Here is a 19,717-nt window from a genome sequence, read left to right as displayed (position 1 = left end):
GTGGTTCTCCCGTTTCCTCCCACTTTCTTCATTCCACCATTTCACTCATCATCACCGTCTCCTTTAGCCTAGCCAGCATAAGCGTGGGACGTAAAACTTAAAGATTTCATTTCATTTTTTCTATGTAGAACATTGATGCTACCACTGGAGGTGTTGACTAGTACAGTCTCTTTCGATTTTAACTAATTATTATTAAATTCTTCATGATTTTTAAATTCTAAAATTTTGCCACACACCTAAGGAGACTGCGTGACACACCATGTGTCACGACACATCGGTTGGGAACCACTGATCTAGGTAACAAGGTCTGGTTCCAACCATTGCTAATCATACTGAAGTCTGGCAGATGCGTATTCCGTGCTCTCGAATGTAAAACACGTAATAGCGTATATTTATACCAATCGTTCCATTTAACGTAGTCCCTCCAAAGAGGTTTGAACTAGAGTTCTCTAAGTCTAAAGACAAATAAGTCATATTTTGTTAGAATTATTAGTTGTATTTTAGTCGTAACTTATCTAAGCACGAGTGAAGGTAATAAACAACTTCCGGTATATACTATGCCGTTCTGTCTTTTCGATATCAAGATCCTGTTGTGTGTATTATGTCTGAATTCGGATTTGAAAATACCAGAATCAGCATCGGGGAGAAAGGGACGGCCAGTGGCGGATCTAGGCTGGGGCTCGGGGGCCTAGGCCCCTTTTTCAAGTCAAAAAATAGTTGAAGTTGTTGTTTTATGTATTTGGAAGTTTATAGTAAACTTATTATATATCTATCATAGTATGGGTTCTGAATACCCCCTGCTAATTTTTACCCTCTATATCCTCGTTGTCCCCCTGGATTTTTAACACGTTGGCCGCCATGTGCATAATTCTGATGCACAAATAGTGGGGTGCTAAATACCCCGAAATATGGCTTGGCGGCTAACGTGTTCCCTTGGAAATACAACATACTAATTTGTTCTCACATACTATAGTACTTAACTTATTTATGTTAAATATTAAAGTACCTTAGTTTATTTGCTGCAGATAATCAGGATTTGTGCGTAAAGAGGACCGGCTCTACCATATGTGCAAGTGCACTACGTGTGCAAGTGCATCATGTTTAGGTCGCATTAGCGTTAGATCACATGGACAGTGCTAAAGCAAATGATCAAATAAATCACAGTATGAATTGCTTGATTGTTATCAAATACAAGAACTCAATTCTCGAACAGTAGCAAATACCTGTTCTATTAAGTTAGTTATCACAATTTGATATGAAAACTAGGCTTGTCTTTGTCTTCACAACTTCCTTATCATTGAAAATGGAAACTTTTTTTAAAAAAAATCTTAGCAGATGTAGAAGAGAAACCAAGAAATTAAGATGAAAGAGGTAGTTGCACTGGAATTGCAAACTGATATCTTGGAGATTGAAGTTCGAAGTTCGATATATATACAGTGGGTTGATTAATTCATGTGTCAATTTCATTTGTTCACTGTACAAAAGTGGTTGGAGGTAAAGCCGTACAATTTGGTGTAACTTTAGACGAAGGACATAAGTTTTGTTTCGTCATAAAAGCATGTCACTTGTACTAAAGATTAAAGAGATATAGGGTCAAAGGTCAAATTTCAATTTTTTCCTTATGGGACTGCAATGGAAAATTCCGAAAGAGCATGAAAAAATGTAAATCGAAGTGATAACAAAGAAATAGCTGCAAGGTATGATTATACGTCGTAAGCCGATAAAATATGCGTCAATCAAATGTCAAGGTCAAAGGTCACGGTCAGATCAAGGTCATAGGTCACCTTAAGATCCTACTTGAATATACAGAAAAAAAAATGCAAAGTCCTATCAAAACATGTTAAACATCAAAATGAAGCAGCGGAACAAGCAAGGAACACTCAATAGTAGTATGAGGCCAAAGGTCACAGGTAAATACAGGTCAAAGGTCAACCACAAAAATCAAATAGTCACTTGGAAAGCAGCAGTTGTTATAACAAAAGGACATATTGAAAGACGAAAGAAAACAGTTGAACAATCAAGGAACAATCCATACTACGCTGAGGTTAAAGTTAACGGGCAAATACAAGGTCAAAGGTCAACCACAAAATTCAAATAGTCGCTGGGAAAACAGCAGTTGTTATAATAAAAGGGCATGTTGAAGGCCGAAAGAAAACAGTTGAACAATCAAGTCCAGCACCTCCGTTTGGCGTACTATAAAGTTGCAAGCGTGATGAACGAGCTACAAGCTGGATGGCACCACGGGGGACCTTGACAATAGTAGGCGTGGCTGCCTCAGACGCTGATAGAGCACACAATTTGTGCATAGTCTTAGAGACGCCACTCGTGTTAATATTAAGCAGTCAAGTGCAGTTGAAGTCGAATAAGGACAACACAAGAGAGATATTTTGTGTCTACACTCAAAGTGTATCTGTTTATTAGTTGGTTTGGTCCCAACTCTGACAAGGTACATATTCGCAATGAATTCTTTATCGGCAGAAGAACGAGCAGATTTAGTGGAGTGTTATATTCAGTGTGGTAAATCTGCTTCAGCTACATGACGAAGAGCTCACGCAGAGTGGAACGTTGTCATAAGAAACACCCAGATACATCGTCTCTATAAACAGTTTCGCAGTAACTGTTTCCATACAAAACACCTAATGACGAGGAAAAGGGCTGGTAGACCCGCAACAGTAACGACTCCAAGGAAGAAAAGGGAAGTAGCTGTATCTATTCTTCAATCCTCTCAAAAGTCTCTGACCCGTCGTAGTCTTGCAGTTGGTCTTAATAAGTTAACCTTAACTAAACTGTTAAAAAGAATGGAATTAAAACCGTACAAAATCAGGGAAGTTCAGGAAATCAGGGAAGTCCGGTGAGCGTGTGTTCTTTTGTAATTGGTTCATTGATAAATTGAACGAAAACCCCATGTTCTTATTCAGTGGCGGCGATTGGACTTTAAAAGTGTGTGTGTGGGGGGGGGGCAAGATATGATCCGAATATTTGTATATCAATCTTAGTTCCCTTGTTATTTCTAACACTTTGACGAAATGTTGCATAACTAATAGGATGATATTTTTTCTGTTAAAATACCGTATATCTATTTCATATTTTATAAACTAAATTTACGAGAGCAACGCAAGTAGGTACTAGCGCAAGTAGGTACATTTGTACTCTTAAAACAACGAAAGTGTCAGAAGAGATTTGATTCCTTTCTTATGAGCATCCTAAAATTCAGTGTGAAAAATTGTGTGATCAGATTATTTAATAACAAATGCAAAACAAATAAATAGAAATAATAATATTAATCATATTAAAGAATAATGTGGATTGTTTTGCAAATGTTATGTTGATACTGGGGATAAATGAAAACTTAATTTTTAATTTCACACAGGTTATTACTCTCAGAAAATGAAAGACAGTAAACACTAGAAGCATATACTACAACATTTAAAGAAATATTTGCCTCTGCAACTTCCAGAAACATATTCGTTGTCATTAGGTGCAGTCTTCACCTTCTTGGAACACATGAAAACATAGGCCTAATTCGAGGGTCATTTAACTGGAACTGGCGACACTGCTAAGATTGGAGTGTCATGTGGGCAGGAGACAAAGGACGAACATAGTGTGTTCCGTTGATGTGTACGAGTCAGTTCAACGCTGTTACGGTCCCATATTACGATGTGTGTGGCTAGTAGACATTGTTAAAGTGATTGTTGTGTGAAATACCTCCGTAACGCAATGTTCACGCTTGCAGAACAGTGTGTGTTTATGAAATTCCAGATGGCACGAAGGCGAAATGCTAGGACGATTCACAGAGCATTAGTACAGGCCTGTAGTGAAGATGCTCTATCGTATCGGACAGTGGCCAGATGAGTTGCAGCATTTCAGGCGGGTCGACAGTCAACAGACAAAATGGACGGTGGAGGGCATATGCGAAGGCTACGGACGAAATTCATCTTGTAAGACTACGGAGATTGCTTGGCGGTGATCAGCGCTGGACTTGTAGTGAATTGGTGCAGGAGCTGAACATTTCTTCCGGATCAGTGTTCCGCATGGTAACACAAGATCTTGTTATGCGGAAAATTCGAGTCAGATGGGCACCCCATGCTCTGAGTGATTTTCAGATGTGGCATATTTAAGATTGTGCGCCTCTACACCTTCAACGTTACAATGAGGAAGGTGATTACTTCTTGCACCTCATTATTGCAAGTAACGAAACGTTGGGAAGATCCTACGAGCCTGAATTGAAACGTCAGTTGAGTAAATGGTCACCCAGAATAAGCTTAGGCAAGAGCCAGTAAACTTGAAGGTGATGATGATAATGTCATATGACCACGAAGGCCTTATTCTGTCACATCAAGTTCTACCGGGCGTTACCGTCAATGCTGTATACTATGCTTCATACCTTAGTCACCATTTGCGACCAGCATTGCGGCGCAAATATCCACATCTCCTGGAGTCTGGACCAATTCTCCTACACGACAATGTGAGATGCCATACAGCCAAGCCAGTACAGACTGTTACGACGTTGGGGTTAGGAGGTACTGGAGCACCCGCCATATTCCCCGGATATGACTCCCTGAGATTCACCAAAAATGAAAGAATCTCTCAGGGGCAAACGTTTCAGAGACATTCCCAGCATTGTTCGTGCCTTATGGCGCACTGTCAACACCCTCTACAAAGTGGGGCTTTGACAGGTATTTAACGGTTACCAGACATCTGGTGAAGGGTTCAACAGGCTGGTGGAGATTACATCGAAGGGCTGTAAGCTTCTTGAGGTGAGTGATTCACTGCATTCCATTTCATAACTATGTTGCCACTTCGAGTTAAATGACCCTCGTACTTAGCATCACTCCACACTCCAGTTATACAAAATATTACTAAAACATAGAATTATGTTGAATTCACTAAATTTAATTGCATATGCACTCGTATACCCCTAAACACAGCACTTAACTCGTATATTACACTGCAAAATAATGGAAAAGATAGAAGTTGTTTCTTATTACTATCTTTTTAACCAATAATCCTTAGTATTAGGAACAAAAGAAGATATTTTAGAAACTGTCGTTTTTGTGCAATTAAAGCATAACTTGTGAAAGACTTTTTTTTTTTTTTTCGAAATATTCTCTCAATTAGTTTCAAAGTGGCTGACTAACATATCGAGCCCTTGTAAAAAGTAGTGAAAAGTATGCTGCAATTGTTGTGCTCCACGAGAAAACAACCAATACTTGAGTTGAGTTGATTTTAGTTTAGCGTCCCTTTCAGCAGCGAGGCTATATGAGACGTGGACCTACTGATTAACGTGGAATCCGAACCACATGAACTCCCGCCGGGAATCGAACCCGGGTCTCCCACGCCTAAGGCGCGTACGCTAACCACTTAGCCACGAAGGAGCTCAACAACCAATACTTATTCATGCAAAGACAAGTATTATATGGCACCATTTTTTGTCTATGAACCAGTAATACATACAAAAACTTTACATTTTAAAATGAAACTATATACATTAATGGGCTACTTCAAAAAAGTGGGGGGCAACTGCTCCCCTTTGCCCCCCTAATCGCCGCCCATGTTCTTATTCCAATTACTTGTGACAGATTAAGCAAATTCTTTTGTTAATGGTTCCGTTTCGTCTTCTCATGCTCGATATTGGGTTCATTCTCAACCACATGTTCGCAGTGAACGTTCCATTGATCAAACTGGTGTAATGGTGTGGATGGGTATCATAGCAACGCAAATCATTGGTCCCTTCTTCGACGCAAATGTGACACAATAATCTTATCAGCGTATGTTACGTGAGTTTCTTTTCCCGGAGTTGGATCGTCTGAACATGAATGAGAATGATGAAATTTGGTATCAGCAAGATGGTGCTCCTGCGCATCGTACGAATGAAACTATGGCTGTTCTGAGGAAACGGTTTGGTCAACGTGTGATCTATATAGGAAATGAAGTGCAATGGCCACCAAGAAGTCCCGACTTGTCGCCGTGTGACTTTTTTCTTTGGGGGTTTCTGAAACAATTGGTGTATAGAAATAAATTCACATCTGTTTTGCAACTAAGGCAAGAAATCGAACGCAGTGTTGAGTACATCACTCCTACCATGCTTGAAAAAGTGTTCACTAAGCAGTTGATTCACAGAATCAATCTGTGCTTAGCCCACGGTGGCGGACATGTAGAATAAGTGAAATACTGTTTAGCCAAGTGACACTAAATCCTCAAAATGGAGTATTGACGCTCATGTTAGATAAACCTAGTGCATTTCTGAGAGCACAAACAACGCAGTGATAAGCATACCCATATTGTGTTCACGTTTCGTTTAGAAATAAATTTGATTTTTGTGGTTGACCTTTGTATTTGCCCGTTGCCTTTAACCTCAGCGTAGTATGGATTGTTCCCTGATTGTTCAACTGTTTTCTTTCGTCCTTCAACATGTCCTTTTGTTATAAAAACTGCTGCTTTCCCAGCGACTATTTGATTTTTGTGGTTGACCTTTGACCTTGTATTTGCCTCTGACCTTTGACCTCATACTACTTTTGAGTGTTCCTTGATGTTTAACATGTTTTGATAGGACATTGCGTTTTTTTCTGTGTATTCAAATGGGTTCTCAAGGTGACCTGTGACCTTGATCTGACCGTGACCTTTGACCTTGACATTTGATTGACGCATATTTTATCGGCTTATGACGTATAATCATACCATGCAGCTATTTCTTTGTTATCACTTCGATTTACATTTTTTCATGCTCTTTCGGAATTTACCATTGCAGTCCCATAAGGAAAAAATCGAAATTTGACCTTTGACCCTATATCTCTTTAATCTTTAGTACAAGTGACATGCTTCTATGACGAAACAAAACTTATGTCCTTCGTCTAAAGTTACACCAAACTATACGGCTTTACCTCCAACCACTTTTGCACAGTATTCCCGGCGGGAGCTCATGTGGTTCGGATTCCACGTTAATCAGTAGGTCCACGTCTCATATAGCCTCGTTGCTGAAAGGGACGCTAAACTAAAATCAACTCAACTCAAACAACACTTTTGCACAGTGAACAAATGAAATTGACACACGAATTAATCAACCCACTGTATATATATAAAAAGACACAACGAGATTGTGAATGTTACGTTTAGGCCTTTTTCAGTGGGAATGCTCTTTCCTTCCCATTGTTCATGATGGGGTAGCATATTTAAAATCATGGCTTTTAAGATGTGTTCTTTCTGGTGAAATTAAAAGGCGTGTCAAGATGCCTTTGCACGGAGGCGGCAAATTACCTAGGGCCGGCCCTGTGCGTAAAAGTAACTATTGTTTTATATTATGTATTATATACTTGCACAAAAGTTTGTGTGCATTGCCACTATCTTGAGTGTCAGTGATTTGCCCCCTCTCTTGGAGTCGGTCTTTTGTCCCCTAGGAAACGGTCTTTTGCCCTTCTTGGAATCTGTATTTTGGTCCCCCTTGGAGAAAATCCTGCGGGTGTCCCTGACCAAAATAGCATTTTAAATTAACCTTTAGACATGCACGTTGTACATTTTCTGGTAATTGACTAGACGTTCATATTCGTACATTTAATTTTGCACTTATACGTGTATATATACGGATGTATCGAAAAGTTACAGCAAATACTTTGTATTGTACGAAGGAAACACCCCAGGCATTCCTATTTCCCGCAAAGGGATGATACGTGTTTTCAAAAAGTGTCGATACTTCCCAATAGATGGCTCAATAAAACTGACAACTGGGGGGAAAATGAAAAGATAATTAACTGTTTGCGCCATAGAAGAGAAGCGACAGCTATAAATTTTTCAGTGATCAGAGGCCATGATAACTCTTGAAAGTTATAAAAGAGTGCTGGCAAAGTACGGACTACCTGCATTAATGAGAAAAGAGGCGTGAAAAAGAAAGCAAGCGCAAATGAAATCCTTAATTTAATGTCTCGTTCCATTTAGATTAAAAGAGGCGGATGGGTAATGAAAGTAATGATTAGGAAACAATTGATGGAGACAGCGAGGAACGAGAAAGATATGAACGCTATGTTCCTACCACATACTCACATGGACTGGTATCGAGCCAGTGACCACCCGCACTAAGGGTGAGCAATCCACCACTAAGTCACCGTGCATTGTTTAACAACACACTTCCTCTTGACTAACACGACACTTCAGTATGCTTTCTGATCATGTATGGAGTTTCTGATGTACATGTACAGGGTGTCTATCGGTCACGAAAGACTAAAGTCACGAAATTTAGCTTTTGGGTCACGATATTTTTATCTGTGCAAATATAGGTACAGACTGGAAAATTTTGTTCTATAAAACGTAAAATTCACCACCAAAAATGTCTAGACCCCCTATGGTTGGCTTTAGACGCTACCAAATCGCAAGCAAAGCACACTTCTATCGCGTGCGTGAAAATTTGGCCCAAATCGCACCCAAATTCTCTCTTGAGAATGTTACTAAATTTAATGGTTTGGTAAAGAAACGGTCACGAAAAAGTAACGAAATTTCATTTTGGAATTTTAGTAGACACCCTGATATAACCTCAGCCCACTCATTGGTAGCATTACAAACAGTAGCTTACAACTATACGTAAAATCGTACACATCAATCGCACGAACCCAATATTAGGCTAACAGTTCACAAAAACGTGGAAAATTAACTCATTCTGGACGGACTGTGAACATAGCTCGCAATTAAGGTTTTGTTTCGGGAAAATAAATACCAAGTGTTGCATGTTATACGCCCGTGTAAAGAGGAAGTTCTGTAGATTATAGAATGATACCTATAATAAATCACATTGTGTCGAAAACTTTTTCTATGAATTTTTAAAATATGTCAAAAAAAAACGTCGTCTACAGGGAAAACCCCAGTATTGAAAGGTCCGTTTGGAATGTTTTAAGGATAAGATTATCGCATATGTAATAAAATGTTTCAATGTTGAAATGTGTGCTTTATTTTTGTTATAATATTCAGTAAGTGTATTAGGTATGACAATGTTTGGGAATGTTTTCTAAACATTTTGAGGCCTGGTTCCTCAAACATATAATCAAATGGTTCTGTCAACATGTAGTGTATTTTGTAAATTGCCATTTATTATAACAAATGAAGACCCTAGTTTATAAAATGTAGATACATTTCCATTCTGGATCATCAGTTCCAAAGGGACAAAAATAAAATACAAATAGTATATAGAGGGTCATTTCATAAATAACGCACACTATGGCAACACTACATAGTGGACGGTGAAATTGAGGTAAACATTTCGTCAATTGAAGCTGAGGCAGCAGGACGTGTGCTTGTGCGCTCGCTAATGAACACAGTGTGGATGTGACAAATGTTGGAAATGGACACGGCAGGTGTCTCGAGTAACGTGTCTATTGAAGATCAGAGGTCGTATATAAAGACTGAAATATTAGGTAGCAAAACGCCCACAGAAACTTAGTATCTTACGTGAAGTTTGTAGGAGACAACGATGGACCGTAGTACAGTTTCTCGTTGGGCGTTTCCGTAGTGGTCGTGTGAGCATAAAGGATGATGCAAGACCAGGAAGACCGAAATCATCAACCGATGAAAGAAGTGTGCAACTTGTGGCAGATGCACTTGAACAAAATCGCCATGTGACATGTGAGGAACTTTCTGACATCACAGGCATTTCATCTGCGTCAGTATACTGTATTCAGACAAGTGATTTACAGAAGACAAAAATTTCTGCCTATGGGTCCCCCACTTTCTGATTGCTGAAAGAAGCAGACACATCTGGACGATGCAACTGTGCTGAAACAAAGATTCAACGTTGAAGGTGAGAACATTCTGCGTCACATAATTGCTATTGATGAACCGTGGATCAGAGACTAAGCCGGAGTTGAAATCACAATCCAACGAGTAGAAAGCTTCATCTTCTCCAAGACCAACGAAGTGTTGCCGATCTCAATCAACGGCTAAACAAATGATACAAAGCTTGCGATCAACAAGGTATTATCATAGATAGAGTTCCATGTAGAAGACGTGTCACAGCAACGTATTATTGTGAATTCCTGCTAAAACTGAGCAGAAAAATGCACAAAACCTGACAGCAGTTATTCAGGGTCCACTGATTCTCCACGACAATGCTCAGCGGCACATCGCTAATACTGTGCGTCAAGAGCTTCGAAATACCACTTGGAAATGTTACCTCATGCTCCCTATAGTCCGGACATGAGCCAACTAGACTACGACATTTTCCCAAAATTGAAACAGAATATCCCTGAATGTCGGTTTCCATGTCTGGAAGAGCTTTAAATGAAGCCTGCTTGTCCGAAATAGTGCCGTTTGAAAAAATACAACTTTATGTTGTGTTAGCAACACTGATAGATTTGTGGTATCATAGTATATGCCAAACAATGTCCTCTTGCCGATATTAGCAGGAAAAATTTATGTTTTTGGCTATTATTTTAAAAGTTACATATATATATATATATATATTGACAACTTTCTCGCATTGTGTCTTTAATTTGGGGACTTTTGCTTTATGACGCGAGAAAGTTGCTTTTGTTTATTATTTACTATGGACAGGTTTTGATACCAAATTATTACACTAGTTTGCGAGAGGATTGATTAAATAACTAATACTTTACTTTATTTAATGAATTTATGTATTTAAATTATTTAACGTGTAAGGTGTAGTGGAATGGAATGGATATGACATAACTCTTTTAGATTACAGTATTTAAAACTTTTGAATACTTAGCCATAGGCAACAATATAGCTGAGAAACACATACCTGTTCTTGATTTTAGGTTGACAATTTTGACGATGAGTTGGTTTACCTTTTAGAGTTTTAATTGGAAATGTTTAACAAATATTTTAATCGAACCTAATGCAGCTTCCACAATAGCATGACAATGGTGTACTCCTATGAAACCTTCCGGGGATCGAACCATAAGCCCCCACCGTGACACAGCGGAATATTACTCCAAAACACTAAATCGCGAGGGAATAGAACCTAAGGCAGCCTCCACCATGACAATTTTCTCGCATTGTGTCTTTAATTTGGGGACTTTTGCTTTTTGACGCAAGAAAGTTACTTTTGTTTATTACTTACTATGGACAGATTTTGATACCAAATTATTATATTAGTTTGCGAGAGGATTGATTAAATAACTAATACTTTACTAATACTTTAGTAAACTAATACTTTATCGTTGACTGTAGATTCTACGTAAAATCTTTACGGAGTACCTAGTCTTGAATCTAAACGCTCTACTCTTGAAAATCTATAAATCAGGGTTCACTTAATCGTCATGGAAACATACAAAAATTGTATTTAAACATATGATTGGATAAACATTACGAATCTATGACATTAATTCATGTTATTTACATAAGGATTAGATTTTATAGACTCTTATTGCAAAAATATTTAATTTAATTAATAAAATGTAATATTTAGAATTAAATGTTTCAGAAATAAAGGGAATTTGCAGCTTTTAAACTATTCTTCATAAAGATATAATTTTATATGAGTAATTAACGTAATTCGTACATGTTCCCACGAATCCACGACTATATATGAAGTATTCCACTCGTATAAAATCCAACCGAATAACATAACCGCATTGTACGTAAAGTTACTAACTGAACCTTGAAATTAATTACAAATTATTAACATACTGCAGAAAACTACTGTAGTGAAAATTGAAAATTAGAAAAAGGCTACGCTACAATATACATCTTCAAACTTAAGAATGAACTGCTTCTATGTAACACAAATTTAAACAATTTTTTGATGAACATAATAAAAATTACTATACGTATATGGAATTTCAATTTCGTGCACCAGATATTTGATCCTGGTGTTTCATGTACCAACCAATAGATGACCTAGAACGAGAGCATTTGTTTGAAACCAGAATGAACTAACTACATTTTCCATGTTTTCTAGAAAGCTTGTTACCTGTCGAGCTTCTGTAAAACATATATGTAATTATTTGTGTTTAAATGAATGTACCTAATGTGAGTCGATTTGCATGTCTTTATTTTAGTATACCCCTATTACTTAACTTTTTTGAAATTGTTTTCTCAGACTAATGTTCTCAGGAAAGTTTTGTAATTTGTGTGATTGTCTTTTGATTTACTGACTATCGCGTGTGTAATTGACAACTTGTTGGAGAATCATATTCACTTCGGTAAAAATAAAAAATCTTATTAACATCAATATATGTGTTTTAGTACATTTACAGAGTGAAATTACATACAGAACAAATTTACAGATAGTTCATCAATTTCAGCTGGCAGATTCTGACAATGGATATAAGCAGAACACTACCAAAGAGGAACTGTTATTGTGGTATGCAGACAACTTCCAGCTACAGTACCATTATAAATACCCTAGAAGGAAACCTTTATTTCTCACAGCAAAAAACGAATACGGAGTACAGGTAAGATAGTTAATACAAAACTATACAGTGTTAAGGGATTTCCTTAAATATGCTTATCTATTGCAGAAATAAGAGAATAATGTTAAATTTTCTCTTGATAATTTTCTAGTAAGTGTAAAAGCTACTCTGTGAAGTAGTCAACACTTTTGATATGGTTCATTTCTTGCCTACTTTGTCATCTAAAACTAATTGATTTGAAGACGTATTTTTGACAATGGAGAACATATCTACAACACAAACTACTTCACTAATGTTGTATTTTCTAAACAGAACCGGTAACTAATTATGCAGATCCGTTTCAGAAGAATTTATTCTTTATCAGAGTGGAAAAAAATCATGATTTTTAAAAAAAAAATCATTTTTGTTGATTTTTTTTATTTAATCGATTTTTTTATTTAAATCGATTTTTTTGATTTAAATCAAATCTTTCTCCTCGTATAATACAAGTCGCGAACTGAAGAAAAAGCATTAGGAATTAGTATTAAATGCTAATTATGCCATTTAAGTGAAAGTATTGGGGTTGAATTTTGAATTATCCCCAATCGTTAACCTATATTAATCCCAAACAATGTTTCTTAACCCTTTTAAATTATGGCTCTTTTTAAAGGTAAATTATAGACTTTCAGTCAAGCAGCTACAGCATCATCCCTATTTATCCTAGGATCAAGGTTCATACATCACTCTCTTTCAGGGTTGCCACACTCGATACTCGCGATGATGCCAAACACGACTCTGAATTATGCTAGATTTTTGTAAATTATGCCAGATTTTCAAATTATCTTTTCTAACTAATTTTAAAGACCTGTCCCTGCTTATCTTCATTATTTTAATGAAATGTTTTAACTGCATTCATGTACAAATCTAATATGCTGCTGTCAGGAATGATAATGAAATAAATTGGTAAATGGCACATTATAGGGGTTTTAGGAATGGATAACATTTTAAGAAATATATGCACAACATGCCGCTTCCGACACAGCCCTGAAGCATTTTTTTTAGTGTATTACTAGCTGTTCCGTGACGCTCATAGTATCCCTCCCCTCTCAAGCTGTAAATTAAAAGGTACGGAAACATCCAAGATAACCACACATTCAGGTTTCAGTTCACAGTAATAAAACTATAGGTAAGTGAATGTGTTTTGCAGGGTCACGTTTTGCTATTTTTTGAACATTTCTCTGAATTCAACATTAAATTACAACTGCGAAAATACTACTGGTTTCATTGCTCCAACCATCGCTTCAACTAAAAAGAATAATTCCCGACGGTCCTTGAAGCATCTAAATTTTCGTTCTTTTTCTGTTCTCCAGAGGGAAGAACGAAATTATGCTAGATTTGACCAAGATGCTAGAGTCAAGATGCTAGATGCTAAATGCATGTGAATTATGCTAGATCTAGCACCAAGATGCTAGATATGGCTTCACTGCTCTCTTTAGAATAGAACAGCTTTTGAAACGGTAACATTCACATTTCCCTATCATGTTCCTGAAGTGGGAAAGTTTGAGAGTAATCGGCAATTTTTTTTACTTTTTTTTTTAAATTGATCCTCTCTGGATTCCCCTGTGCTAACGCACAGATCTCAAAATCAACTGGGAAATACTAAGGGGTGTACTAAATGCGGGTACAAAATTTCAAGCTTCTATCTTGAGTAGTAAGGGTGAGGAAACTATTTAACAATGAGCTAAGAACATCTCCACAATGCCACAGAGACCCGGATGTAATATAAAAATTTCCTCAGACATCCCTATTTATCCTAGGATCATGATTTGTACATTATTCTCTTCAGAATGAAACAAATTTTCAAACGGTACCCTTCAATTGTCTCCATCATGTACCTGGGGCGGGTGAATCACGAAAAAAAGAAATTTTCTGTTAAAAATATTTTTTTTTTATTTTTACCTCTGTGGACCCCTCCCCCTGTTTTAAGGCAGAGATCTGAAACAAATCTGAAAAATATTGATGGGTGCACTGAGTAAATGTGCAAAATTTCAATCATGTAGGTGCAAAAGTAAGCCCGCGAAAAATATTCCCCAAATACCCCAGATTCCCATATAAAACAGGATCTCAGATAACAGTTTCCTGAGACATACCTATTTATCCTAGGAGCACAGTACGTACATCATTTTCTTCAGAATAGAACAGCCTTTCAAATGGTACAATTTATGTCTCCATTTGAGACGGGAAAATCACGAGAAAAGCTATTTTTTGTTAAAAATATCCTTTTTAAAAAACATTTTTGCCCCTCAGGATCCCGCTGTTTCCACGCAGAGATCTGAAAACATCTGAAAATTATTAAGAGGTGCACTGATCGAGTGTGCAAAAGTTCAATCTTCTGAATGCAAAATGTAACCCGCCAAATAATAATAATACGCATAACAAAAAATAATTTTTAAATTTATGACATCACACACACTATGCCTCAACGCAGAAAGGCGTGAAAGCATATGTAACGTGTTCTAAAATGCCTCCAGTCTTGAAGAAAACGAAGTAAAAAGCCTTATTGGTACTTTTTAAATCGAATAATGAAGACTCTATCATATCACCTAAAAATAGGTGATATAATTTAAAAGGTTAAGCATTAAGGAAAAAGTACATCAACGTTTATCAAAATGACACTTTTTATCACAAAAGTTACTGATATTTGGCAGGGGCCTATTTTTAAAAACTCAGAACTAGCTTGTGGCATGAAATACATAAATTTCGCCTAAAGTTATAAAATTTTTAAAAAAAATGAAGAGGGGATAAGACCCCTCTAAATACGCCCTATTATCCGAGAACAAACAAACAAGACACGCACAAAAAATAATAGTTAATGTTGGAATAGTTAACGATTTTATAACCTAAACCCAATGTTACGAAAAGAAGAAAGTAGGAATGCTCCGTTACCTGTTCAAAACGGGATTTTCCCTAATCATCCTCTGCATGACACTTGTTTTCATACTATACTATACATTTGAGTCTCGTTGTATTATGATTATTAACTTTCATAATCGAAATAACAGAACAGAAACCGGATTTTACTTATTTTCACTTTAAATTAATTTATTTCGGAATTCGATTTAAATCAATGATTTTTATTTTAAAAAATCAAGTTATTTAAATCTTGATTTATATCGTGATTTAAATCAGACTGATTAAAATCAATCCAGCCTGTTCTTTATATTGAAAAATGTGAAAAATTGAAATGGAGTAGATGTGCAACCTAGGGTTACCCTTCTCTAAATAATCCCTGAAGCCAGAAACCTAAGTAGCACTTTCAAACTAACTCAATAATCTAATTTCCAATTATTCGGGGACGCACTTGGTTAATACGTGCTGATCTTGTTCAAATTATACAGATTTTTCAGAAATTTTTAGTTGTTAACTAACTTCAAATAATTTTCTGTCGACATCCTAAAATTTCAATGACGAACTTATATCATGATTTCTTTTTGTGGGTACCTGTCTCTCTTAATGGATACCTCTCAACAGTAAATACCTCCAAAATACAGACAAATTTCTTTTGGCCCGGGAAAAATATGTGCATTATCATCGGACAGAACACCTCCCCCTTTTGTGAATAAGCTCAAATATGGACACGGACAGTCTTCATTTATCCCAAATTTACTTAAAACTTTTTGATAACGAACATTATTTTTTCTCAGCTCATACTTATTTAGCACAGAAAATATTTTCTGAAGTCCGAAAATAAATATTGAATTGGGCTCTTCAACTGATCCAGCAATTACAAGCAAATTTCGATGAAAAACTACTGTCAGCAGGATTATACGGCAGACAACTTTAGCAAGACCCTTTCCCAAGACATTCACTGAATCGTTTTTACTTTTAATAGTCAGCATGAGAATTAAGGGACTATGACTTGTACTTGAAAAGAAAATGATCAAATAAGAATTTTGAAATTCCCATTTACGTAAACATATTCCCCAAATATATTTTTTATTTTATTTTATTTATTTTATTTTATTTTTACATAGAGGTTTCCCATCATTCCCTCATAAATTCGAACAGTATTTCGATATCAGCCTCTTTTTTGACCAAAAATTTCCTTGTGGCCTTATATCTGGAGAACTACATATAGTGTAGCCAAACCCAAACTATCACTTAACTAAGTATGATGTGCTTATCCGTAAAAGAAAGTACGTAAACTCCACTTTAGGGGCCGTTCAAAAATTTTGTGACACCTGATCACGAAATTGGCGAAGATCGCACTCTTTTGATCTATTTTTTATCAGTCCTAAAATTCTTGGCCAAGATCGCATTTTTTATTCATTTTTTGATCATTCCTTAAATTCTTGACGTTGTATTCTGCATACAATTACAACATGACCTGTGAATAATCTAAATTTATGTGATCTTTCTGTAAAGGACAGTTCTAATTTGTGAACAAATAATAGTGTCCCATCGATGTCTGTTATTACGAGGTTTCACTGCATGTCCTCTGCGTAATTAATAATTTAGTTTTAGTTGTCTTTTTGTTAGTTTTAATATAACTGAAGGTAATATCACAGTATAAATAAGGTATTATTTGATAGGATTAGCTATTCTTTGTTTTTTAATTTTTATTTTATTCATTTGAGTCTATAAATGGATCGTATAATTCAATAGCGTTATACCATAATTATTCAAAGGATAGAAAAAAATTGTTTCCATTCTTTCTTTCAGAAAATGGTTTGTACTTACATTAGGCCAACATATCTTCCATATCATGAACTTTATGAATGGAAAACATGCGCTGAATTTGTAGCTGATTTTTTAGATCACGAGGCACTGAAAAACCCAACTGAAATGGTGAGTTACAAGTATATTTCAATTTACGGTTGAAAATATGTTAGATATCCTACTGTATGGTTAAAAAGAACCTTATTCTTTTATACTTTATTTAGTGATAGTCTCCCTATGATGCGATTGATTTAAAGACAGTCTGAAATGTCACAACACATATTTCGAATCCTCAACGCCATCAAATACTTTGTGAGTTTGTTAAATTTTGTCTTTTGTTGTTATTACGATATTTTATGATAATATTAAAGAAAAGTTTTAATGGAGTTAAGTTGATTTTAGTTTAGCGTCCCGTTCAGCAGCAAGGCTATATGAGACGTGGACCTACTGATTAACGTGGAATCCGAACCACATGAAACTCCCGCCGGTAATCGAACCCGGTCTCTCACGCCAAAGGCGCGTACGCTATAATGATAGTGATAATGATACTAATGATAGTGATAGTGATATTTCGATACTATAATGATAGTGATAGTGATAGTGATATTTCGAATCATTCATGACTAAACAAATATGTAGCTTGGTTGACATCCCTAAACGATTTGGGTATAACTGAAATGAAAATATGGACCAAACTTGAAGGCTATTCCAACCACCATAAAGTAACGGAAGGTAAACTGAAATAGGTCCAAGGTAAAATGTGGAACATCAACTTCTCCTCTGTTGGAAATGGAAGTTCTTCGTTCGTTCGCCTCCTTTCAACACATACACACTTTCTAGACTACATAGTCAACATGAGCATACATGATTAGCACGTGGCCTAAGTCATGTGTCACCTACAGTCAGTCGGAGTAATTTGCCTGTATATATATAGTACCACTAGTGCCATCTGTTGTAATATTTTACCGGTAGATGGCGTAGTCCCTCATTGACAACTGGTATAAATGTCATGACATTTGGATGCACGGCAACAAAGTTATTGCGTTTCAACTGTCAGTGTGTTGTGTGCATCGGTCGGAAAATGAGTTTCAAACAACGAGCTGCAATTGAGTTTTGTGTTAAACTGGGTAAAACTTTTAGTGAAACGCACCAAATGCTACAAAATGCATATGGTGATGAGTGTCTATCTCGTACGCAAGTTTACGAGTGGTTCAGGCGATTCAAATCGGGTAGAGAGACGCTGGATGATGACGAAAGATCAAGCCGTACCAGTACCGGATTATCGGAAGAAAACATCGAAAAAGTGCGTGAATTCATCAAACATAACAAAAAATCGTCGGTGAAAGTTATTGAAATGGAATTAGGCATTCCTCAAACAACCGCATTTTGACCGAAGTTTTGGGCCTTAAGAAGGTTAATTCGCGGTTTGTACCACACAAACTCACCGAAGACCAAAAAGTTGATCGAATTGCTCATTGCAAAGGCATCGTTAAAAGTGCTCGGCAGGATCGAAACTTCTTGAAATCGATTGTAACTGGTGACGAGACGTGGTGTTTTGAATATGAGCCCGAAACAAAGCGGCAAAGTGCTGAATGGAGAGCGCCGGATGAAGGAACACCCAAAAAAAGTCGCTTGGTGAAGTCAAAAGTTAAGGTGATGCTGATTTGTTTTTACGATTCAAAAGGAATTATCCACAAAGAATTTGTTCAGCCCGGCCAGACAGTCACTGGAGAGTTTTACTTAGGCGTCATGAAGCGTTTGCTGGCAAGAATTCGTCGTATTCGGCCCGAATATCGCGAAATCGGCAGTTGGACTCTTTTGGACGATAATGCACCATCACATCGTTCGCGACTTGTAATTGAATTTTTGGTCAAAAATCACATTATTCGGTTGCATCATCCGCCCTATTCACCAGATCTCGCTCCGTGCGATTTCTATCTGTTCCCGAAACTGCATTTGGCGATGAAAGGAAAGTGGCACGCATCGATTGATGCCATTGAGAAGGCGACGACCGCCGTCCTAAAGACCATTCCAATAAAGGACATGGAGAAGTCGTTTGACAACTTGCTGGAGCGTGCAAATATGTGTATCGATGCAGAAGGGGAATACATTGATTAATAAAAATGATTTGTTCCAAAATGTACATTCCTTTTTTGTTTTTTTAAAACGTTCGGTTTCTTTTGGAATGGAGGGTGTATATATATTGTAAAACATCAGAATTGGTCATAAATACTCATAAAAGAAAGTAAGATCCAAATCTTAAAAGACAAGGGATGTAGAGTTAGCCCACCCAGTGAGTCATGCTACTCCAAACAAGGTAACACTCATTTTAGATTATGATGGTACATAGTTAATACGTGATCTTGTGACTCCCAATACACAATCAGAGCGATTTGCCTGTGTCTCAAGTGACCTGGATCATGTGACTGCAAATAACCAGGGTGTACAGTGGCTCAGTGGTAGAGCATTCAACTCCGGTGCTTGGGGCCCCTGGTTCTATCCCAGCTCGCGCCGTGTGGGCTTTTTGGTAAACAAACACCGTGCTCGTGGGTTTTCTAGGGGTTCTCCCGTTTCCTTCCACTTACTTCATTCCACCATTTCACTCATCTCTGATCATCACCGTCTCCTTTAGCCTAACCGGCATAACCATGGGACGTAAAATTTAA

At 37.0% G+C, this 19,717-nt stretch overlaps 1 protein-coding gene across 3 annotated transcripts in view; it reads left to right on the top strand.

The window, feature by feature from the left end:
* The window catches only part of LOC145663940 (dynein regulatory complex subunit 7-like), a 105,691-nt gene that overhangs the window by 11,364 nt on the left and 74,610 nt on the right, over positions 1 to 19,717 (top strand). For all 3 annotated transcript variants that reach the window (XM_081730161.1, XM_081730159.1, XM_081730160.1), the window contains exons 2-3: positions 12,246 to 12,395; positions 17,055 to 17,180. In XM_081730161.1, the coding sequence (XP_081586287.1) occupies positions 17,058 to 17,180 (123 nt within the window). In that variant the 5' untranslated portion in view covers positions 12,246 to 12,395; positions 17,055 to 17,057. The remainder of the gene's footprint in view (positions 1 to 12,245; positions 12,396 to 17,054; positions 17,181 to 19,717) is intronic.

The sequence above is a fragment of the Thermobia domestica genome, chromosome 11 (assembly GCF_964235325.1).
Source record: "Thermobia domestica chromosome 11, izTheDome1.hap1.1, whole genome shotgun sequence".
Taxonomy (NCBI): Eukaryota; Metazoa; Arthropoda; class Insecta; order Zygentoma; family Lepismatidae; genus Thermobia; species Thermobia domestica.
Note: the sequence above shows the minus strand (reverse complement) of the source record. Positions and strands in the feature narration are given on the sequence as shown.